The 25721-nt window shown below is 34.7% G+C and overlaps 1 protein-coding gene and 2 long non-coding RNA genes across 3 annotated transcripts; 2 read left to right on the forward strand and 1 right to left on the reverse strand.

The window, feature by feature from the left end:
* Window positions 1-9114: 9114 nt before the first annotated feature.
* Window positions 9115-21875, reverse strand: LOC139977659 (uncharacterized). Its single transcript, XM_071987136.1, has 6 exons — window positions 21860-21875; window positions 17893-17968; window positions 16270-16404; window positions 12295-13313; window positions 10820-10986; window positions 9115-10376 (listed from the first exon to the last, which is right to left on the reverse strand). Exons 2-6 carry the CDS (start codon window positions 17948-17950, stop codon window positions 10322-10324), a joined length of 1434 nt encoding a protein of 477 aa, XP_071843237.1. The 5' UTR covers window positions 17951-17968; window positions 21860-21875; the 3' UTR covers window positions 9115-10321.
* Window positions 19418-21843, forward strand: LOC139977669 (uncharacterized). The gene is made up of 3 exons (XR_011796630.1): window positions 19418-20113; window positions 20696-21010; window positions 21287-21843. It is a non-coding gene; the product is annotated as an uncharacterized lncRNA (long non-coding RNA).
* A 71-nt stretch (window positions 21876-21946) lies between the features above and the next one.
* On the forward strand, window positions 21947-24997 carry LOC139977667 (uncharacterized). Its single transcript, XR_011796628.1, has 6 exons — window positions 21947-22278; window positions 22546-22665; window positions 23068-23178; window positions 23316-23412; window positions 24217-24319; window positions 24606-24997. It is a non-coding gene; the product is annotated as an uncharacterized lncRNA (long non-coding RNA).
* Window positions 24998-25721: the final 724 nt, after the last annotated feature.

A 25721-nucleotide genomic window follows, 5' to 3' on the forward strand; every position in this document is an offset into this window, starting at 1 on the left:
TTTCAGTGTATGGGGTACCTTAAACGATTCTTTTACCTACTGATCATCTTGGAATAAAGCAAAGTCCTGTTTGATAGAGCTCATAAAGTATTTAGTTTTGCTTCAGCTATTTGTCAACCCCCAACCTTAGATTTCTACTCACTTCCTCCAGACTTCCTTACCCAGTTTCCACCTCCTCAGGTAATTTTTGTTGCAGAAAATCTTGGTGCCAAATATACCACCATATTATCCCTGGCAACGTGGTTAAAATTACCAATGTTGACTATGGTCTAAGACCCCTTCCTTCTCTTGTGATTTATATATTATACTATGGTCTTGGTGTAAGGATGTAGTGGACAAAATACAAGGAAGCAATATTTGATAGTTGAACACTTTTGTTTGGTGGCGCCATGTATTTAAACATGAAACCAAAAACAGAGATCAAGACTAAATCAAAATGAAAGGCTAATGAAGAGTGCAATGGCTTTGAATAGTCACTGGACTTCATGCTTGCATGTAAAAGAAAAGAAGTAAAGCAATAATAAGGAAACTATAACTGTACAATATCTGCACATCCTAGGAACAATCACCTAAAACAAATTCCAAAAGGATGCATGGAATGGAGATCATTAGGAAATATTAACAATTCATCGAGCAGTGGTGTTGATGCAACGCAGGACAATATTTAAGAGCAGTGGTGTTGATGCCACGCAGAACAATATTTAAAGTACAAGTAGTTGCGACCGTTACGTCATATTCACGTCTATCTATAACACAAACTTTATAATAAACAATATAATATTGACTATATAGTGCTTTAACTACCCCACATATACTGATTTAGGTTGTGATGTTATCGATTTCTTACTGTTGCAACCTTAAAAACGTAATCAATAACTGACAAAATATATTGTGCAATTACTGCAGACATTTGAAGTTGGTTAAAGAGAAGATTGCTATTTTCAGCTAGAAACATACTATCTCTTTAAGACTAAATAAACAATCATATAGTTACCAAATTAGCACATGAGACAAAACTGTTAAAGAAGCAAGACAATATTAATAGTAGACATGAGTGTAATTACAGAACAATGAAGTATTAACAGATATTACTACACTTCAATCATAATACTAGTTTACAGTCCACTACTAACATAACCCCTCAATATATACAACTGTGTAAACGAGTCTCACAAACGTCAAGGGGAGCCGCCATTTTGAACAATATGAGAGGGCGCTCTACCAGAATGTTATTTCCTTCATGTGGATACACTTTCAACAGTGAAGCTATACCCTTCAAAGTTTTCTCTAAAATATTACAACGCCTAAGACATGGTATTCATCTGTAATTAAGGAAACCCCATTTATAACTATGAAATTAATCACCAATAATGGTTCACAGGAGTTTATTCAGCAATGACTAGAGTGAAAAGTACACACCAGCGAAATGATCTTGATAGTTTAATATGTGGCAATGATACAGATAATCTGAGAAAGTTAACAGATAGTAGAATACTATTATAACTGTAGTATTTTGTGAGCGTAGAACAATGATTGTGGTTTCAAAAGACTGTACGATACTTTAACCTGTGTAAAACTGTTGCTTACGACTTGTCCTAAGTATTTACTGAGGCCATGGAGGAGTGAATTGATCCAAAAATATCTATGAAGTGAAACTGACAAATTTATTAAAAGCATGGATCACGACTAGCTGTTACCATCTGATCAAGCTTCACTCCACCACTGAACGTTCTCGTCCCCCAGCTTCTATGATCTATCGTACCTCTCAGAATTAAATGACATTAACATCGATGTCCTACAAGAGAGAGTAAAATTGTCACTCTCTGGGCTCATAGTGACCCCTTTAGTTGTCTCTAAGTGACCCATTTATTTTTGACTTGGTCAATCAATACAACAGTGAAATGAAATCAATCAGTAATGAACTGGCCCCGCCCATCACGAAATCGTTTCTCCATAAACCGAGGGCTCCGTGGTTTTCCGAGGAGTTACTCGAAGCGCGACGTGACTTGCGTAAGCTGGAGAGGAAATAGCGACTAGAAGTCCATCGTGAAAGTTTCAAACCTGCTCAAAGTTCATACAGGAAACTATTGAATGACACCCATGCAGACTATCAAAGTGACAGAATAGCGAACGCAGACAAGAAAAGAAAAAAAAACACTGTTAAGTTTCATTGACAGTTGAATAGGTTCAAAGAACTTAGTTACCTCTATTTTGCCTGATGTTGCAACTGTGAAATTGCCCGATATGTTTGCTAAGTATTTTTGTTAAGGTCACATTACCCCTTTCTTGTAAGAATTACAATCGCTTCTAATCCAGGAGTGGATTTAATATAAAACTATAAGTCTTACATTCAAAAGCTTCCATGACATGGCACCGGCTTATCTGGCAGAATTACTGACCAAACGCAGTAGTGGACGCACACTTCCCTCAAATGCAAATAGTCTTCACCAACCTATCGGAAATGCCAAGTTCTACGGCGATAGGTCGTTCAATGTGTGCGCGCTAACGTTTGTGGAAAACTTCACCACAGTCTTTTCGTGCACTTGATTATTTTCAAACTTTCCAGACAAATATCAAACTTTCCTCTCTGCTGCGTACTTTATTTAGAAGTGGTTTTTCTCTGCATTATTTGTAAATCTCTTTGAGATATTCGTTATGTAAAAGCGCTATATAAATGTTTATTATTGTTATTATTATTATTATTATTATTATATTTAATTTTCAATGTGATGTAATTAAATACATGTTCGACTTTGGAGGAGATTGTTAGGAGTTTGTAGTTAAATTGATCTGCATCGATTTTGTATGATTGATCAAAGCATTAGTGTACAATTGACGCAAACTTTGAGTTTTACACATGTATTTCAAACAGCTCTAAGTAAAATCAATCATTCCTATACGTTCAATACACATTGCTAGTATTTGGCTAAGCTTATATGACAATATATGGCATACTTATTTTCATTGCAGTATGTCCAGTCAGGCAATCTCGCCATTCAATTCTTCACGTCACCATTAAGGTGTCGTTTTGTTCCTTCCTCCCGGTTCCCCTCTGCGGGGAGTTACCACCATCTTCAGGAAGGTTTGACTTTCTCTTATTTTTTCCCATTCCTCTTTTCTTCAACTCTTTCTTCCCGTTTGTTTTTTTGTTTGTATTTTTTCATTGCGTTCAGTAATTTAGTTTCATGTCCAATTTAAGATACATGACTTATAAAGCTAGGGGGCTTAGGCAATACAAGAAAAGGAGGTTTTTTTTTTGCGTTTCTCCACACCCATAACAAAGATATTTACTTTCTCCAGGAGACGCATAGTACACATTGCGATGAGGGTCGGTGGAAAAAACGAATGGGGTGGTCAATTTTTTTGGGACCATGGTACCTCTTCAAGTCAAGGTGTTTGCATTCTTTTCCATCCAAACCTTACTGTTAGTATTAATCGTATATTTCGACTTAACAATGGAAGACTTCTTAATCTGGATGCCACTATTCATGGAAAGCTGTTTACGCTGGCGTGCCTCTATGGTCCTAACGTTGACGATCAGCATTGTTTTAACGTCCTGTCAAATAGTTTACATAACTTTACTCGCGATTACATCATCGTGGGGGAGATTTTAATTTTGTTTTTAATTTAGATATTGATAAGCAAGGTGGTAATCCTCTTACAAACTTTAAGGTGAGGGATACGTGCTTTAATGACTACCTTTAATTTATTAGATATTTGGAGAGACAGAAATCCTCATCAAAAAGACTTCACCTGGAGTTCAAATGTTACCCGTACTATTCACTGCAGGTTAGATTTTTCCTTATATATCTCACAGTGTTTGGCGCATTCTGTGACCAATGTTTTTTTTTTTTCTAGTGGTATGCAGTCTGATTATTCAATAGTTAAGCTTTTCATTACAGTAGATAGTCAGAAAAGGGGTCCAGGATTCTGGAAGTTCAATTATTCCCTCTTGTCAGATTCAGTGTATACAGACATGATTAATAACCTTATTGTGACAGAAGTAGACTCTCTGTATAACAGTAATGCTTCACGAAAGTGGGAATTGATTAAGTATAAAATCCGTATTGCAACCATTAACTACAGTAAGAGTAAGGCAGACGCTCGTAGGAAATATGAATTTCAGTTAGTCAAGGAAATTTCTAGGTTAGAAAGTCTTTATTACGTCTCTGGCTCAAGCGAAGTCTTTAACAATCTCCAGGAGGCCAACAACAACTTGAATCACATTTATGAATGTAAGCTGCAGGGTATCATTATTAGGTCGAAAGCAAAGTGGGTTGAACAGGGAGAACGTAATACGAAGTATTTTTGGGGGATTTGGAGAGGCGAAATGAGTCAAGGAATTCAATATCAAAGCTGAAAGGTAGAGATGGATAGGACATAACTGGTACCAAAGCAATTCTCAACGAATTAAATCATTTTTATATGAACCTTTATACGAGTGAAAATAGGCCAAATAAGAGAATTTTTTTTTTTTACAAACATTCATGGCGCCAAGTTTCTTGGGGAGGCAGATGCAAATTCCTGTGATGGGCGGTTTTCAGTCGAGGACTGTCACACTGCTCTACTTACATTTTGTAACGGGAATGTCCCGGTAGCGACGGTCTCTCCGCAGACTTCTACAAAAAATGTTGGCCAGTAATCGGAGAGTTGGTAACAGACTCTATTAATTATGCATTTGACCACATTGGTATGTCCTCTGAACAATCTAGGAGTATCATAACATTTATCCCCAAACCAGGCAAGGATCATGTTTTGGCAGGAGTTACCGCCCTATTTACCCGTTAAATGTGGACTATAAAATTGCTTTAAAAGTACTTGCGTTAAGAATAAAACATTTAATACCAACGTTAATTGACACTAACCAGACTGGATTCGTTAACAACAGATTTATTGGTAAGAATATTCGCTGCATTCTTGACGCTATTAATTATTGTGATGACAACAACATTTCAGGTTTACTCTTGAGTATTGATTTTGAAAAGGCTTTTGACAGGCTTGAGTGGAATTGTATTTGGGAGTGCTTACACTATTTCAAATTCAATGACGACATTATAAGATGGATACGTACTTTACATTTAAATGCTTCAGCTTGTATTTCTAATAACGGTTTCTCCTCTTCATATTTTTATCCTGTGTGCTGAGATTCTTAATCTTCAAGTAAACAATAAAAATTTAATTAAAGGCTTGTCTCTCTTCGGTCGTAAATTTAAGATTCCCCAGTACGCTGATGGTACCTGTATTTTCCTAGATGATTCACGTGGCTGATTGTGTGACTTAATTGAGGTTTTTATTCAACTTGAAAAGGTGTCAGGCTTAAAAATCAACTATGATAAAACCAATATTTCCCCTCTTGGCCCTAGAAAACGCCCAAAACCTATATATCTGGAGGAGTTTACTTTCAACTGGACATTAGGTCCAATTACTATGCTTGGTATTACTTTTTCCACCGTTAGGGACAACCTTTTCCATCTCAACTATACCCCTAAGCTCTCAAGGCTCAAGAGCCTTCTTAATCTTTAGTCGCATCGAGATTTGACCCCTTTAGGGAAAATCACTATTGTTAAAACGTTTGGGTTGTCTCAACTTGTCTTTCTTTTCCAGGTCCTTCCGGACTCTCCTAACCAGTTTATTAGCGAACTGGTGAGTATTGTATTCAAGTTTATTTGGGGTGGAAAGCCGGGAAAAGTAAAACGTTCTACGCTAAGTAATGACTTCAGTAGAGGGGGGCTCAATGCCACTCACATTGTTAGCTTTATTCGTAGTTTAAAGTGTACGTGTGTAAGGAGATACCTCGATGATACTGAGACCTATTGGAAATATTTTTTTCACTTTAATCTCTCAAAGTACGGGAAAGAGTTTTTGTTTGAATGTAATTACCAGGGTGTAGACATTAATATTAATAATGGTTTCATTAAAGACATCTGTAATGCTTGGGCTTGCTGTACTTTTAAAAAGCCGGTAGATAATTTTGGTAACCAAATTGTATGGAATAACTCGGCAATTTGAATTAATAATACAATTATTTATTACAGGACTTGGCACACCAATGGGGTTTTATACGTGGAACATTTATTCCACGTTAACGACAAGGCTCTTAACTGCTCAACTTTTCGAAATAAATTTAATTTAGTTGGTTCACATTTCACCCTCTATTTTGGTCTGGTGGCCGCTACCTCCTCTTACTGGAAAACGTTGGTCAACGTTAATGATGTTCCTTTTGAAGATGACAGTTTGTATCACAGGTTATCCAGTATTCCCCCTATGTCCCTTTTATAAGGAGGTGGTAAAGAATGTCTCTACCAAACCGACCGCTTGTCTGAAATGGGAAACCTCTTTTCAGTTTAATGATGTTCAATGGAGAAGGGTCTTTTTAAGCCCTTTTCAGTCATTAAGAGACAGTAAGATTAAATTTTTTCAATATGGTTTTATTCATAGGATTCTGGGGAAAAATCGCTTGCTTCATCAATTGAATATTAAAAATAATTCAATGTGCACCTTTTGTGAGGAGGAGAATGAAGAAACTATTGATCATTTATTTTGGGATTGTAATATAAGGCAGTCATTTATTTTAAATGTTGAACAATCTGTGCTTGGCCAACAATTTTTTTTCAAAGCAGGATATTTATTTCAGGTACAAATTGTGCCTAAAGCATCCCTACAACTTTCTGATTTTACACCTAAAATATTATATTTTCAAGAAGAAAGTTGAAGAAGAACTCCTTAATTTAAACGAATTTTCATTTGATTTAAATTTATGCTTCAAGTAGAAGAATATTTACAAACGTCTAAATTTCATGCGCCCATTTCCTATAATACTTTACATAATGCATTTAAGAAATGCAATCTCTTATTTTCGTAAAGACTTCATCAATCGTATAAATTATTTTCATGTTATGTTCCTTTATAATTTATCCAACGAAAGAATGTTGAAATTATAATTTATGCAACGAAAGAATGTTGAAGTAAAATTTGGAAAAAAAGAAAAGAAAAAAAGAGATCTTTCAACGATTAGTAATTGTATTTAGGTCGGGTCAAATCTGCTTTCTTTTTCTTACAAAAGAAAAGATAAAAGATTGGATTAAGACTTGCGTGATAGAATTAAATGCTTGGAATCTGCTAAGATAATGACGTCACCATGCGTATCTAAGACAGCTTGCTAAGAGTATGGCGTAGGGGTCAGACCTAGATTATGTAAATGGAAGGAATTCATATTTATATGTAACCATAACACCATCATCATTAGAGTAAAAACACGAATTGTTAATTGGACGAGAGTGAAAAGTGAAATAAACAAGCAAATGAAAGTGAAAAAAAATTATATAGCATACTTGTTCTAAGTTATACTCCTAAAAAACTACCTCATTAACTATATTACCCATATGAGTAAATATTAAAAACGATACCAGAAAAAAAATTACACAAACAACACTTGTATTCTCAATTAAGCCTTGTTACTTAATTACTTAGCAAGTGGATAAAGTCATAAATATACGTCATATTTTTGTTCCTGGTAAATAGTGGTGGTAGGCTGAAAGTTTGCAAGCACAAAATCTGCAAAATTAAACTTGAAGCAAATTCCACTTGCAAGCAAGGTAAGCTTAAATGACCTAAACATGTTGAAAGTAGATCGACTCTAATCGTTGGCTTTTGCTTTGCAGAGATTCGCTTTCGTTTCGATCCTAACTAGTCCCGCAAAACATGACAAGCAGCAGTCTGTAACTTAGCTGGGAATCCTTTTAATTTATCTACGACGGACACCTCAAGGTAAAATACATGCGTATTGCCAAGTAGGTAATAGATATCGGTATACCACACGATAAATAGATGACGTTATAACATCAATTGTAAATAATAGTATGTAAGTATTAGCTATTTCTTGACCGTGGAAAATGGTTTCCTTAGCTTATCTATTTTCAACTAATTATGCATATTTACTAAATATCCTCGAAAACAGAGTGTAAGTCTTCCCTAACATACGCAATCGACACTTAATAATGCTGACTCGAGCCTGCTTGGGCTTGAAGGAACAAAAGTGTGACGCGACTGGGGAATGTACCCCTCACGTAGCTTCGAGACATCATATACACGTAATGCACTTGCTAAAGGCAACAAGATAGCTTCGACATGAGGAATACATGACGTAATCACTGCAATTTCCTAAACACGGTCGGTAATAGTTATTTATTGAACGTGGAAATGGCTCTGTATGGTATTTATTTACAATTCAATATACAAATTTACAAATCATCCACGAGATCATCGTCTAAGTCGTCCCTTGTAGACGCAATCTACACCTAATAATGCTCACTCGAGCCTCCTTGGGCTTAAAGGAATAAACGTGCAACGCTGCGGGGCAATTACCCCTAACACGTAGCTTCGAGACATCATCTACACGTAATGTACCTGCTAAAGGCAACTATGGATAGCTTCGACACGAGGAATAGATGACGTAATCCCTGTAATTACCTATAGAATGTCGGTAATATGTATTTATTGACCGTGAAAACATAAAACACAAATAATACCTATTTAGTAGTTACAATACAACATATTCTAAGGCCGCATGTGTAGCAATCTTGCAAAGGGAAATATTTTTTTACGCGAATAAAACAAGAAAAGGAAAACAAAAAGTTGACGGGGAATCGAACCCGGGACCACTACACGAACCGGCTGCTTGTACATATGCCATTTTGGTACTACAACCTACGGAGCTTCGACACGTTGGCCTCCAGCCAATGGGTAATAGCTATCAGTATACCACGCGAGAAATAGATGACATAATCACTGCAATTGCCTATGGCCGATTGGTAATAGGTACTAATTGACCTCGGAAATGGTTAACTTAGTGAATATATTTACAACTCATTATGCAAATTTACAAATTACTCCTAACTACATCATATTAGCTACGAAATTGTTCAAACTGTTCTGCTTTAATACACACGTTATCGTTAACCATGCGTCATTTAAACCTTTTTTTTGTTTATGTCAGCTAAACTGAGTTTAAGCTTGAGAGTCAGTTAAATGGTATACATCTCTCCAAAATGGATTTTTACCTGGGATTACTTCTGCACGTTCATCACTATAGTGATATAGGTATATACAACTTCGTTTACAATTAAAAGAAAATTTTTGTAGCATATTTTCACACTTACACTTAGAGATTTGTCATATGGAGATTGGTAAATAGTGCAAATCATGCGCATTAGGACCGATATTAGTGTCTCCTGTGGAAACGCTGGGATCCCAAGTGATTGTTATTCGGCTAAAAAGGTTATTCAAGTTCAAGAGCTGTCAGAGTTGGAAAACATATCAATTCAATGAATGCAAAGTAACGCATACATAAGATTCTGACCTTGTATGTAGATGTACTTTAATAAATACAATCAACAAACCGCATGTTGTGGAATTACAGTTTCATTCGCGGTCATCATCGGTCAATATTTGATAACTGTGTATACGTATTATCTCAAAATAACCAGCTCAGATGTACTTCATGGCTTTGTTCGTGCACACACCTTATTAAATTCAAGGTCCCTGGCCTGGTTTGTGAATGTCGTGCTCATTTAAGTCAATAGAACTTTAAGTTTCAAAATCTTGTAAAAACAACAACTCCAAATTGAACTTGGATGTCATACATAGCTGTACTTTGCAATATCCGTAATAAGTAAAATGGCGTTTGTATTGTAGAAATAGCAAAAATGTCATTCGAGGTCAAAAGATGTTCAATGTCTAAAACTCTTTCAATTTATACACATTCCTCACAAATGTAATTGTTGTAATAACAACTTTGTTAGTACCGTGAACGCTCTACATTTTGCAGGGATCAAGGGTCAGTTCAGTTAAATCTAGCTTAATGTCTTAAAAACATGTCATGCAAACACAGTAAATGCTAAAACGAATCACACAGCCTTTTGGTTTGCGTTATGGTTATTTCAGACTGCCACAATGCCTCATCATGAACGTTGGTCCACTAAAATCTGCAAAAAACTATCTCAATATTTGTATAACCCCTGATTGTTCAAGTTTTGTGAAGTTAAATGTCCATGTGTTAAAGATTTACTGCGTACCAATTTACCAATATTGACAAAAACAATTCCTTAAGCAATGAATCGTTTATCTTGAAATGTTGAATAAACAAGTGATCAAACAAATTTTTGATCAAGTATGATGCGTATAGCATATATTATCTTAATTATAATGTACCCTTTGAGGTATCCGTCTACACTTGTCGATCTCAAACATAATGTTTCTATGTTAATTTCTTTACTTGTATCTTCTGTCACTTTATTTCCATATCAGGCATTTTATATCTTACTTAAGGACCATCGATATGTTGTGGCTGACCTTTGTGAAGTGTTTGGTCTGAAAATCTGACAAAGAAGAAGAAAGAGGAAATACGTCTTATTTTATGTTTGATAATACGCATACATTGTTCGATACCGAGATTATGAGATAAAATGGTTATTGCGGAAAATATACTTACAATGACGTTATTCCTTAATTGCAACAGCAGTGTATTTGTATCAAAAATGAATTTGAATTATGCATATATCGTGTTAACGAAGAAAAGGAAAGCAGTTCCCACAATGCTAGAAGCCTTTACATTTCTTATATCTCAGATATAAATACATGAATAAAGACATACACACACATACAAATATATATATATATATATTTATATTTACATATATATATAATTATGTATATATTTTTTATGTATATATTTATATATATATATAGAAAGAAAATATAGATATAGAAAATATATATATATGTATATTAATTTGTTTATCTTTGTTGGAATAATACTTACTTTACTGTGTTACATTTTTTAAATGCAGTTTCTGTTATAGACTTGTAATCATTGTAGTTCTCTGATAAGCGAATGTTGTGAAAGACCAGTAGCTCAGTGACCGTTGGTAAATATTTCATCAGACGGAGAGGACAATCACCATATATTTCCAGAGTTTTAAGCTGTCGCTGTTGGTATAAATAACATAGTGTATAGTTTCCCATTGTATTGTCTAACGGCGATAAGCTAACAGTACACAGTGACGGAGGAAAGATATTCAAAGCTCTCATTCTCCTTTTTGCAAAAAAAAAAGAACATATCGGTAATTTCGTCAATCCTGCATCAATATCAAAGCAAAGTATTAGGCCAAACATTTGTGATTTGTGCAATTTTAAAGCAAACTCTAAAGTTCAACTTATCTTACTTAGTACAATTTATTATGCGACCACGGAACGGATGAAGTTTTGCATATGCATATGGTGCCAGGGGCAAGCATCGTTCTACGGTAGTGATATTACTGTGCACTTTAAAAGGTCTAACCAATCCTTGATGTCTACCAATGTATAATAATATGAGCAATTACACGCATAATAACGTACAGCGCGAGTACGAATGCTTTGAATTCTCCCTTTTACACTGTCGTTAGCGGTTGCATATGGCAATGTCATTTCTCGGAATCCTCTACGTGTCTCACTTCATCATGATAGGGCAGAAAACTGACATTCAGGCTGTTTTGGCGCGAGGAATGGGCAAGTTGGAATCGTTTTGGGGTAAAACATTATAATGATTTTTCGTGGCGTGCCAATAGTTTTCTTTCCAGCTGAAGTCGTAAAATACAAAAAGCTTTCATACGGTAACAGCTGACTTTATTTCTTGCTCAATTTGAAAAAGTTCATTAAGCCTTTGTTGTTGTTAAATGTTTTATTAAACTGATTTAGTTATGAAGCATCTGACATATTCGTAATATGCAGGTCGAGAAAGTATAGAAATTATACTGCTAAATAATATCTGAATGAGTGCACTGATGTCAACGCAAATTTTCTCTCATGTAGTTATATATTATGTGATATCTTTTCTGATATGATTAATCCTAGTCACTTCCTCAGAAACTTTATCAAAACTTTAAATGACATGATCCTTACGGCTTAGACTGAGTTGCAGTGCAAATGTTCACTTTGTATTCATGACTATTTCATGGCGTTTAATTTACGAATTCTGACATTTCAGTTATGCAGTCATAAGTTACGAAAGCCCTACATCTTTTAACCAGTTCAAGGCAGTTTCGTGACATTTTTTTTCACACGTGCACTTGTATATGCACCCACACATACGTTCATTCCCAACTGTAATCATTTTCATTTGAATCCTAACTCCATCAGTGCTGTAGTACTAACCCCCATCAAACTAACATAGACCGTGCAACAATTTAGTACCATTTTTGCAGAGATTTCTTCCCTGTAACGTACATGAAAGAAAAAAAAATGATAAATACTTACGTCATTATTATTGAGCTCTTGCCACAAGTGCAGTGTTGCTTCTTGGAAATAATCATCTGTTGTGCGCCTGAACACTAACTGCTTCTGATGAAACGTTTTAGCTCGTTCCTTGTATTCATTCTTATCTTGAAAGAATGCCTCAAGTAAACATACTAATATATCAAAGTTACCAACTTTCTCAAGTTCATTCCATTTGGACTTCGTGAATGTCATCAAATGCCTAATCGTGTCTTTCTGTAAAACATAACTGACAAACAACTGTGCAATTAATGGAGATGAATATCTACCATCAAGGGTTTCATTAAACTTTTCTTCAATATAAAATTTCCAAGTCTCTGAAATATCTTTTATAGAATTTTCATCCACAGACAAAGCTCTTGCAAAGAATCCCTGTCTCTGTAGATCGTTAAACCCAAGAAGTTTTACTGTTGTTAATTTATCTTTAGATTCTTTCATGTCCTGCGAGGCATCTTCTAGGTTACGATAGGTTATCCAAATTTTCATTTTCTTGTACTGATCAATGTCTTTACCCATCAAGAGCTGTTTCACAGTCAATCCGTTCGTATTGTCATTATTCTGTGTAGTATTATGAAACCGATCCAAATTGCTACGACCATCTAACATGACAATGCTCCTTTTATTTTGTAATATCATACGTAGGCTGTCAAGCGTAACCGAATTATTGTCAGATCTCAACGAATCCGCCAGTTCTTCTAATATGTTAGAGTCTATAGATAAATACTCAAGTTGAAGGTATATCAAAATCGCATCTTGCAGAATTTCTCCATCCATCCACTTCTTTGTCATGGTTCGAAATAAACGTGACTTGCCACTACCAGACTCGCCAATAAATAACACACGTTTATCCTTAGGGTCCTTGAATAATGCCGCAAGCAGTTCATCGACAGTATTCATCGTTTTGTTGCTTCTGTCTGTATACGTTACTTCGTACTGACAATCGCCACACCAATATTCTCCATAGGGGATGTAAATCTGCTTCAAACTTTCCATAAACGTATCTATCGTTAAATTTGAAAAATACCGCTATTAAACAGCTGCCAACAAATTTATTCAAATAGTTAACTATAAATTATTGAATATTATTTGTTTGTTAAGAATGTTTTATGATAGTAACATGTGGCACATACCTATAAATACAGAAAAATGATAATCACATTCGACTATTGGTAATTAACACAATCGAGCACAAGCATGTTACTTTATGACGAATTAATCAAAGGGAACGATAAGTAAGCAACATTATAAAGGTCCTCTTACAGAGTTGGTTAGCAATCTGGTTGGGTCTTATCACACTTGATAAGCTCGCTACACGATTTCATATGAAATCAACATTTATCTTAAAATCAAATAGAAATGGTAAACAATGCCACAAAAATGATGTGATGGTGAAGTAACTGTAATATTAGCTACCATGCATTTGAAAGTAAAAAGTGCACGCATGTATAAGAACGATGTTACACTTTTACAACATATTTTTCATGTCGCAAATTCTTGTGTCAAAGAGCTTACAGCAGATACTTGTTAGCTTAGTTTAGTAGAAAAAAGGATCAGGAGGGACACTCAGGTCCCCATCAAGGACCCTATAGGAGATAATAAAACGGAAGACACAAATACTCAGACCCGGTTACAATGCTTAAGGTGCTTGTTCAGAGCATTCTTAAACCCATCATTGTTGGCTCTGTATGAACATTTTCAACGAGCCTAAGTCAATAACAAACTTCGCAACGTTCAACATAAGCCTTAAACAAGCAAATAGCATGCGAACTATCTGCATCTTAAGAATGATATTTTCCCGTGTTTTGTGGACAGTGCTAACCTTGCCAAGATTTTTATTATATGTATACAAAGAGCGTTTTCTTGACTGTCAATGTCGTTGGAAGAAGGTTTTATTATGTATAAAATTGATAAAAGAAGAATATATCAGTTAAATACCTTTTTTTTTTACAACACCGTATTAGAAAGATACAAACAACAACCACCGCTGAAATCACAACCGCAATCGCAACCACTGCTCCCCAAAAATACAGTATTAGTTCTATCTTCTTTCCTTTATCACAGATTCCTTAAAATCAAAACTTACAAAGACATTATTAAGAAATTTGTTTTGAAAGAACACTAACAGGGTTGAGATATGCATGAGCTAACACAGAACAAGTCTGATGAATGGTATATTTGATTATAAACCCTCGACTTATTATTTTGTTCAGTAAATCAAATCTCGTAAAATTCTCAGCTACTGATGAATATTATAGTAAAGTATTATTTTGGCAGCAGTCATAGAAGAAAGGGCTACTCCAGATATGCAACCTGTCACTAATAATATAGTTTACACCTTTTGACTAAATTTCTAAAACTCCTGTAGCATTTTGGGTTAAGACCATATTGTTGTAAATTGCATTATTATAACATTCAATGGGGTTTAGGCAAGGCACACGTGCGATCACCAAAAGTAGGAAACTGGTTCAGTAGGGGCAAAATTGAATACCACTGTGGAAGAATTTGACTACTAATGGTGTAAGCTTGCCCTTTGGTTTCAAACACACACGAACAATTTATTAGCTAAGGTTTGTGTCTAGGGTTACCGGAACTAATTTTAAATTTACCTTTTCCTCATAATGCACAATTTGAAGACGGCTTATGATACCAGTGCAGTATCCCCCGCCATTAACTATAAATTCCTTAATTTGCCTCTGTTTAAATCCTCCCGCCCCTTCCCACCCCAAGAAGCCTTACTTGAAAAGGTCGGGACAAACATTTGAAGTTTATCAAGTGTTACCATCATAATTTTTCCTTTAGGATTAGAGCTATTCTTACATGGAAATAAATTATGAGTTGAATATGCCTCAGATCGCCCCAATTAATGTTTATTATTGTATTTTTGTCTAGGGGATTTTTGTCTCATATGACTCGACTTCCATTATTCCATTACAGCCCATCCTTTGTAAAATCAATAATTTGCCTCATTGTCCTTCCAGAAATATTCACATACCCTATCTTAATCAGTCGCAGTCAATCCGGAATCCACCCCCCCCCCCCCAAACGTAGTATACCTTTGGAATACCGTCTCGCATATTATCTTGCATATTTCGGCAATGCAATTTAAGTTCTTAGGTTGTTATCACCTTTATACATGGCTGCTTTTTTCTGTAGAAGTTCATCGTTCTGTCAATGTCCACGGACAATTTTTCAAATTTGATAAGACTAAGGCATGTATTTACTAATCATTATCAATTTGACGATTTTCTTAGACCTATTTTGTATATTTCAATTACGCCCTTTGCTCAAATGTAACTGCTTGCAGAATGGTACTAAACTTTTTTTTTCAAAAAGAGTGTCCTAACATACTCATACAAGTCATATACAACGCTGCAGCTTATTCATTGTCGACATCGAAGTTGAATATATGTTACGAACAATTAGTATAAATATGCTAAACGTTAAAACATATCCTGTTATCATTTTGATATTTGCGAATAATAACAATGTTAAGAAGGCGCCATTAAAAGTTCAACAACTTTTCTCGGGATGCCTTCTATATACATATTGTATTATGTATTGTAATATATAGCCATTTATAAGAGTTTCGCATTAGCGGTTAAATATCATTACTTTCAAACAACGGGACGAAATATTAAATTTATTGTTTTGTTTTCCTAAACTTAAGATAGATGACAACGTATAACTTGGTTGTAAGTAACGATGCCTTCAGCAATTGGTCTTAAAGAATTGGAATTCGTAGAAAACGAGAGACTATATACTCCTAAAACGTGCTTGGTTGAATATGAACTGTTATATTTTCTTTGGTCACCATCTGCTCATCATTCTTTGCATAACAGACACAGGTGTGCGTTTGATTACACGATGTATCATATGATACGAAGAGAATAGTACTGTATATGTTCCATGTTTCACTCTTTTCATCCTTGATTTTTAACTGTGTCTCGCTGTACTCACCTCCATAAGAAACCAAACCAAATTTCTCCTTGTTCAAGAAGCAAGTTAAAGCTGTTTGTTCATTTCGTTCGAGTTGTTTGATGCAATCTTCACAGCTATTGCATTGTTGAACCGTAGGACACTGAGTGGGTGTCACTTGAATAGGAGAAAAAGAGTGGTGCTTGTAAAATGATGTCCATGACACAAAGCAACGGAAAAACTTGTATATTCCTATAATGTACAAGCGGCAGTGTATCTTATCATATAAATACTCCACTAATAGTCGGAGTACAGACATCATTTAACCAATTGATTATTGTGGTCATGATTAAATAACCAAAAATCTATTAACCTGTATAAACTTGTTTTGAATAATGTGATGAAAACATCGAAAAGTAATATATGTAGCAGCATTCCTTTAGTTAGAAATTTGACCTCGCGACCATCAGTTTGTTTAGGCTCAGTGACTTCAGACATATTTTGAATGTTTGTGGTGTTGCTGTAAGAATGCTAAACTTGCAGAGGAACATCTTCAGAATATTAAGGTTGAAGATTAGGTCCAATAACAATCTTACTCATTTAAGCTACAAAATGCTTGATCAGTTACCGTGGGTCGAATATCAATGATATTACCACGTTAACGACTGGGCTAGGCCGACTCAAACAAAGCTATGTGTTCTGCAGTGAAATTACGTTATATTACGTTAATTCAACATACCATGCATGTAACAAACATTCACACATCCACAGTAAAACATATAAGTGTTCTAGCCTGGGTCGAATTAATTGGTTGGCAAAAGTATGCACTCATCTACTAAGTTAGCTACTGTCATCAAAGCTGTGATCGTCCTTATTATTACACCCATGAACACAACAAATCCACTTCATTTATCAGCTTTCGCGCTGTGTCTGTTATAAATATGACTTGGCCTGTACATGTTAAGGGGTTGATTGAGCCATCTTGTGACGTACTATTTTATTGTAACGTACATGGTTTTACACTTATTGTTAGTGTATCAATACGTGTTTGCTGATAATGTCGGAAAACAAGCTTCCAAAGCAGATCCAATGTTGCTTATTCTTAATGGACTCTGACCAGGTGGGTTTAATAGAGAAATGCTGATGCAATCGAAAAAGAGATTTATTTTCTGTTGCCTTTATCACGCGAACAATTTACCGTAAAAATACTGCGACCGCCCGTATCAGCATGTTCATTACACAAAAGTAACCTATATTTACTGGTATCGTCCACTTTTTTTACCATATTCTTACAGCTCATCACCATCTTGATTGCAGAATCGACAGAGAATTGCTGTCCAAACGCAGCTAATTGGACAAAGTTTAACGATATTCTTCTAAAGGTTGTTGAGATTTATTTGAAACAATGTGTGAAACACGCAAGTTTCCAAATATAGCTCCCCTGTAAAAAAATGCTCTGCTGATTTTCTCGCCTTCGTGTTTCGGCACTTCTCGGTTTGCCCAGCATTTCTTAAAATCTTTATTATACAGGTCAATCAGGGAGCTCAAATTCCCAACTGCTTTAGGGTTAATTGAAAAAAGAAGTGCAAAATTAACTTGCTTAAATGAAGCAATACGAAACGCATAGAAAATCGAAATTGGTTAATGTTCATACAAAGAAGTTACCTGCACCGACAACGCCGAAGAGAATAATCATGGCGTACAACATTTTGGGAATAGACATGATCCCGATGATAGTGTTCTGCAATAAAAGTTGCACATTGAAAAATTATTTTTCTCCGCAGTATGAAAAAAGTGATGGATAAACGAAGTAAAACATGTAGCAGTGTCGTAAATAAGCAGATAGGCCTTAAGTAGTGTCTGTAACAAATAAACATAAAATATCCGCTAAATTACCTACGAAATTTGCTTGGCTTCTGTTACATTATGGCTCCTATAGTACTAGGCATATAGGTCCTAAGCCTTTACAGAACTTTGAGTCGCTACTCAATGAGCGCGATTTTCTTAATTATTTATCTTGTCCTTTAGCTGCAGATTGGTGTGCGAACAATATCGTTATTACTTTATTACACTGCCTAAATCATTGCAATCTTTTCCGCACTGAATTTCTAAGGTGAAAATCTTTGCAAAAAATCCTAGCAGCAATTAAAAAAAACTTGTCTCAAAACTCCCCAAATTGTTGTATATTTGGCAAACTATGACTGGTGGCATGTAGGGAATGCCATAAGATATAATTTAGGAGATGTAGGGCCACCTTAATTATTGGTATTCTGACATGAACATTTTTTAAAAATGCTTATTGTTAGTAGTCTACCTGCAAAATTATTCTCTACTCTGCATGTGTTGCCTGCGCATAAACCAAGCCGTCGTGATATCGACGTTTAATATTGTTTTTAATTGGTTGATATTTAAATATATGGGCACAACATATTTATAAACGCCTTTTAAACTCATTACGTACTTCGTAAGCTCAAACCGTTCCCTCTAATAAGTTGTTATTTTAGATTTTAAAGGATTCTTTCGCTGTATGTTTGTAAATGCTCAATGAAGTTCAAGAAAACTACCCGTACAGAATGCAAGTGCAAATAGCGAACCATTCTACACAGTTAATTCGCATTAGGAACGGTCATTGATAAAAATCTAACTAGGCGACAGTAAATTTTCGTAAGCGGTGCCTTGTCATTAAAGCAACGTAATTACACCCAAAACTACACTTTTTATTTGGCACCGAATCTCGAAAATTGTGAAAAAGGACCGAAACTCCCAGTAGCACCGCTGCATGTACAAAGAGTACACCGATTGCACTCAGTGTATGTAGCGAAAATATGCAGCTTAGCGACACGCTATTCTAATGAGGCGTAACTCACACATTTTTGCTGACAGGCTGGTCGGTGGGAGATACGGTAGCTTATAAAACATGGTTTCCACAATTTTTTTTTCCACTGGTGACTCCAAATGACCTTTGACATCCATAAAAAACAATATGCTATCATCATCATCGTCATCGTAGTCGTCGTCGTCTTCGTCGTCTTCGTCGCCTTCGTCGTCTTCGTCGTGGTCGTCGTCATCATCATCATCACTACCCCCACCATCATCACCATCACCATCATCACCATCACCATCATCATCATCATCAACAATTAATTGTTCGGTATTGATAACAAATGTGGTGTTTACTATGTTTGGCAAAATTTAACAAAAATCGTTATGACTGTTCAAATACACTTTATATAAATATATTCTTATAAAAATGTGCTTAAGAAAAAGGAATTGTATTCAAGCTATTGGAAGATAAAATCACACCGAATACAGATGAGTATGTCAAACGCTGTAGACGTACTACAAAGTAAAATGAATTATGGTTGATCGTTAACCATTCTTAGTTGTGATTCTATTATAGCACGTCACAGAATAAAGTTTACACTAACCTGATCACTTTCTAATCAGTTCATGTAATGTATATGCCCTAACTAGCTTAATCGTACACACTATATTTAGCAAACAGTCATGGCGCATTCAAAGTTGTTGTCTTATTATTTAGCCTGTCTGTTTTTGATAATGTGCAAACGTGTAATTGGAGTTTGTTATGACAATTATGGCACCCAGCCATTTCCGACCATCGAGTGCAACGCCTCGCTTAAGGATCCTGTCTGCCTTACTTGCCCGGTTTATCAAAAATCTGACGTGGAGTGGTACATAGCTAAGAATCGCATTGCTTACGGAAACTTTTATGTTGGTGAAGTTAATGACGTAACCGTAAATACATGCCATGAGACAAATGCTTCGCTTAGTTTTAAAAGTTGCGACCAGGAAAGAATATCTTCAGTTCAATGCCAACAGGCAAAGAAAACGTTGGCAGACTTTACAGTTATATGTAAAATAAAAGGTGAGTTAATTATATACTTTGTCAGATTGACTTACTAGCTGTATTAGAAAGGTGAAAGGAAAATTTTCGCAATTTAAGATATAATAAGACTTGAGTTTACACTTTGTATTTAGCTCGATAAATATTAGGATTATTTCCTTCTGCAGACAAAGTTGGAAGTCTAGGAAACCCACAAGGAAAATAAATTTACAGTTACAAGCATAATGCAGTTTCCTTCTTTTATAACCTGAAACCCGATGCACACAGAAAAGACAGTTAAATCTGTAAATCTTAACGTTTTGTATCAACGTGAAAACTGGATCGTAATATAAATCGGTAGCATGTGCTATTAGGATCATAGTAAGAACTGAGGATATGTGTAATTCCAACATATCCTGTTGTTTGGAATAAGATTAAGCGTAAGATTTAAAGCAGTTACTGTAATCTCTGTGTGAATCGGCTACACGTAAACATTGATCTGAAATATTATGTGCCTATCGTGTACTGGAAGAGACAATATTTTTAAGTAGCCATACTAGAAAGTATGTGAGTTCGGCGAGGAGTTCTTTACGAGATTTTGTTTTCTTGATTACATGTCGTCAGAATTTGTGTTTCCAGAAAGAATTATCATCTTAGGAGATAGCGTACACGAGACGAAAGATGGCTATTTAACTGTTCAAAAATCCAGTGATATAAGTCTCCGCTGCATTATTCAACATGTGTTGCAACCTGTCAAAATAGTGTGGCTTGTCGACGACGAAATTATCTTGGAGGAAGACTTTGCATCTGATTCTAATGAGACAACCAATATTTCGCTGTCACTTGATGTTGATGCAAGCAATATCAACAAGTCTATCACCTGTGTGGCATATGGACAGTATATGCGAAATATGACTCGGGTGATATTTCTTATTAAAGGTATGGGAAAATTACAACGTTGTTCAATGGATATCCTAATAAGAAAGTCAATATTTAGTACAGTGAAGACATTAAAATTACAAGTATTAATGATAACCAATCAAATAGTTAATAGAACAGCAATTTTTAGTTTTGTTCCTTTAGTGACAGATACAGCGTCTGAAGAAACTGTTAATTTTCCTTTCTATTTAAACTAATAATCAATTTTGGACGTTCAAAAGGGAAACCGCATAATATAATAGAACGATATTTTTATTCTTGTTCTTTAAATGACAGATACAGTGTCTGAAGAAACTGGTAATTTTCTTTCCATTTAAAATTTAAGCTCATTGTTGAGGTGATCAACGATCTTATCAAAATGATATATATCTATTTTTAAGTTGTAATAATTCTGAAAACACGGAGAACCAAATGTTCTTCTATTTGTCATGAACATAAATTCAAAGTTTTTAACGTCAAATGGTGCATTCTAAGATAATGTTTGAAAATAACTTGATACAGGTAGCTCGAAAATCAATATTGTGGTAATTATTCCCTTGAATAATTTAGGTATAGTTACCTGAATCGTTATGGGAGGTGCAGATGTACAGTAAGTATGTTAAACAGGATGGGTGCTGCCACTTTTAAGATTGCTCATACAAAAATTCAAATGGTGCCATCTGAAGCACATTTATACTATAATTCTGGTCTTATAGTCTAAGTTAATACAAATGGAAGGTTTTGCAAATATATAATAATACATTCAATATTTCCCCGCATATTTAGTACATGGTTTGAATCATTAGGAGAGAACCAAAGACGAAAAAAGAATTGTATAATGAGGGAGGAGGGGGGGGGGGTGTTGGTTACCTTGAGCTCATTGAAGCCGTCTTCTTTGTAGGTGTTTGTTCGTCAATGGTGCATGCTGATGGTTAAAACTATAAATAAGAATATATAAGCTGCTTTAAACCCAAGGTTTGTCTAGCCGATACTTTGTTTGAAGTTGCACATAAAGGGAGAGTAGAGGTGGTTCAGCCAGTGATACAATGAATTAAATATATACTTCTGTCGTTTGGAGGCAGAGGACAATAACACTCCTGGTTCGTCTTTATGAAGCGATGAGCTGTGGAACCCTCTACGACCATGTAATGAATCATTATCGGAAACGATCTCGTCTTAGTAAAACGATCAGAAGACAGGTATCGTATTTTCACCGACCTGTTTTGAAGGAATTTCTTAACTTTGCGGTTAATATTGCCCAGGCAATGCAATATCTTGCTTCTCACAAGGTAAGTTATCATTCTTTAACAACTGGTATTCGATTAATAGCGTGCATTCTGAGACACCAAACGTGTTTTATATTTGTTGCCATTTGATGCCATTTGTGCATGTAATATTAGGTTCCATTGTCTCAGATCAGTTCTTGTGCAACTAATTGTGTACACATTTTATAATATCTTTTAAATGAAATTACATATCACAATACTTATATATTCCAAGTAATGGCAAAAAAAGACGCATGAATGGATCCTTTCAATTCATCCATTTTCTCATAGTTTTGCCATCCAGCACTCTCTTTGAGAAAGGTACTGATGACGCCCCAAGGCTCCTGCAAATTATACGATGTTTATCCAAATAACTTATGTATGGAGAGAATTAAACATTTGATGAAAAAGGTAAAGCTATAACATTTAAACGTAAGTTAATTCAAAGTACTTATAATTCATACTTGACCCACCCTTTTTGTTTTCACTTATTTAAAAAAATATAATTTATTTATAATATATTTATATAAATATATGTATATATATATATATATATATATATAAATATAGAGTAGGTTGGCGTCTATCTTGGCGCAGAGTGCTCTATGTCCATTGGACAGAGCGTAATATATGTTCTCTCAAGAGTTGTCTGAAGATCGCTATAACGCGTGAAACTCCGAGTAACAACTACTAGTGTTCCACTAGTCTCATCTAGTATCAACATATATATATATATATATATATATATATATATATATATATATATATATTTATATATGTATATATAAATTCATATTTCTACTTTGTACACAGAAAAATCCTCCTACGGCATGGATGGCTACAGAGATATTTCTTCTTGACAAGTACTTTCTCAAGAGTGATCTTGGAACTTTTCCGTTTTCTTGTGGGAGGTTTTGACGATTGGTAATATTTTATAAAGTGAATTACTTTATGATCCATCATTAAAATTATTGCATTACCTGTGAAACTTGAAACATTTCAGACAAGTGCAGTTACTTTCATTACTTTGCCGCTGACATATGTTTGCATTTTATTCAAAGGTAAAATACCGTTTGCCAGTATCTCACAAGAAGGTATCAAAGAGAAGGTTCTTGAGAGTTTTATGTTGTCAAGACCGGCAATTTGTCCAAATAATATGTAAGGAAAACATCTATGTTATAGTTATGTTCTTTAATCAAGTGCGTTAAGTGGTTACTTTAATTACTATTGATGCATGCATAGCGATAATTTCCAAAATGACACAGCTAAAACGATGTACTCTTCCTTAGAATTATGAAACACTTTTCAGCAACTCAAGATTTTTGTGAAGATTTAGTATTACGTAATACACTATCATTGGTTAGATGACTGTAGTTCTCTGTGCACGACTGTTTCTCACAGGTCCAATTGATATTGATATAATTGATATACAATATTGATTCTTACCTGCCATTATTATAAAATCTTTAAGTATTTTTGAAATCTCACTTAAAGGTTTACTGTAGAGCTAAGAAGGGTAACAAAAACAATTATAAGAAAGGATTACACATATAACTCTATGAATACATTCGGGTATTACAGCAGCAGTTTAAGGGAATAATTGGTAATTATTGTTTTGTACCCATTGCTTCTTTTACTTGACGCTCAGCTCTAAATTTTACTTGTATTTTATGCCAGTTCGTATGTTCGCTTAGCTAAATAATATGACTTAACTTGGACATTTTAAATAATATAAGACGCTGGTGGTAAGAATACAAGAAACGAATGGAGATAATTAAAATCAAACAATATGGCTCATTTTATTTTTGTAGGAAATCACATGCCTTAAGTTTAATTGCTTAAATTCGCATTTAGTGAGCCCGAGGTTAATAATAATTAACAATCATCCCTGACGTTTTGCTGTAATAATTTTTTTAGGTGTCAGTCCAATCGTGCTAGATTTCATTTCTCAAACATTATCAGGTTTCAAGTTATGGTGTCTTGTTGGCAAAAGGACCACACCCTGCGACCTTCGTGCAGTGATATATTGCAATGTATTCGATCAGAATATGAAAAGATGCATGAGGTAGGAAAATATATGTATTCAGGGATCTCATTTCACAAATGTGCACGGAAAATTGTTTTAATACTTCCGAGTCTGAAAATATTCAATCATTTTGAAAAGTAACATACCTACTCAAATTGAACAAACTTTGCAGATGTTAAACTAAGAACTATCGTATTTTAATTAAACAGTAATTGTGTTGATTTCAAAAAAATATAACAATATATATTTGCCCCATTTTATCAATGTTGAAGTTAGTCACTTCTTCCTTGTAAATGGCGCATTGTATAACTTCGGTTTCGTTCAGAAATATCAAGACTGTGATTATTCAGAAATCCCGGAGTGATTCTATGTCGATCATCGAATCAGTGAATGGTGTTTATGTATCGACGAAGTCTGAGTTCATCGTTTTTAGTTTCAAATTGCTCGTAAAATTTTCTCGGGTAAAAAAATACCTGGGATTGAAATATTTACCGTTAATAGGTACCTTCCGGGATAACCAGAGAGAGCAACATAACATACAAATGTTACGAGGCTAATTTTGTTTCAGCAACGTGAAAAACAATATCTTGGTCACTGTTTGCACAATAAAACCGACACTTTAAGGAACTTTGTAAACGCTACAAGCTTTGCACTGATACTATGATGGTTAATATCTATATATATATATATATATATATATATATATATATATATATATATATATATATGTTGATACTAGATGAGACTAGTGGAACACTAGTAGTTGTAACTCGGAGTTTCACGCTTTGTAGCGATCTTCAGACAAGTTGTCTGAAGATCGCTACAAAGCGTGATTCCGCTCTGTCCAATGGACATAGAGCACTCTGCGCCAAGATAGACGCCAACCTACTCTATATATATATATATATATATATATATGTATATATATATATATATATATATATATATATATATATATATATATATATAAGTCAATCGATAAAGGTATCTGAACTATATTAGACATTGCAGTTTTGGTTTATTAACTGTATCCGTCAACAGTATCATTATATGAAGGTCATAGGTGCAACGACACAACCGGTATTAGTCAAAGTGTGCACACAACAGGGGTCGTTTCTTAGTATTACTAAATGATGTCACAATAGAAAATCCCTCTTTGGAATGAAACAGAGAAATAAGAGATTATGTACAGAGCAATTTCTCAAGTAGCTTAAAAGAATAGTTAAAGTATTTAACTACAATACGAGACAACCTTGCTACTTATACAATTGAATACTCTTAACAATACCAAGTTCTAAGAATGAAAGATTTCTTGATATGTTTTCTTAGATTCACTAGGAGAGTTAATTTTCTTAGATTTCTGTAAATAAATGTGTCTAGGACACTTTTTTGAATTGAACTGAATTTAATGTCTACTTGTTATTATCTACTCGTTTTATAA

Source organism: Apostichopus japonicus, chromosome 12 (assembly GCF_037975245.1).
Source record: "Apostichopus japonicus isolate 1M-3 chromosome 12, ASM3797524v1, whole genome shotgun sequence".
Classification (NCBI taxonomy): Eukaryota; Metazoa; Echinodermata; class Holothuroidea; order Aspidochirotida; family Stichopodidae; genus Apostichopus; species Apostichopus japonicus.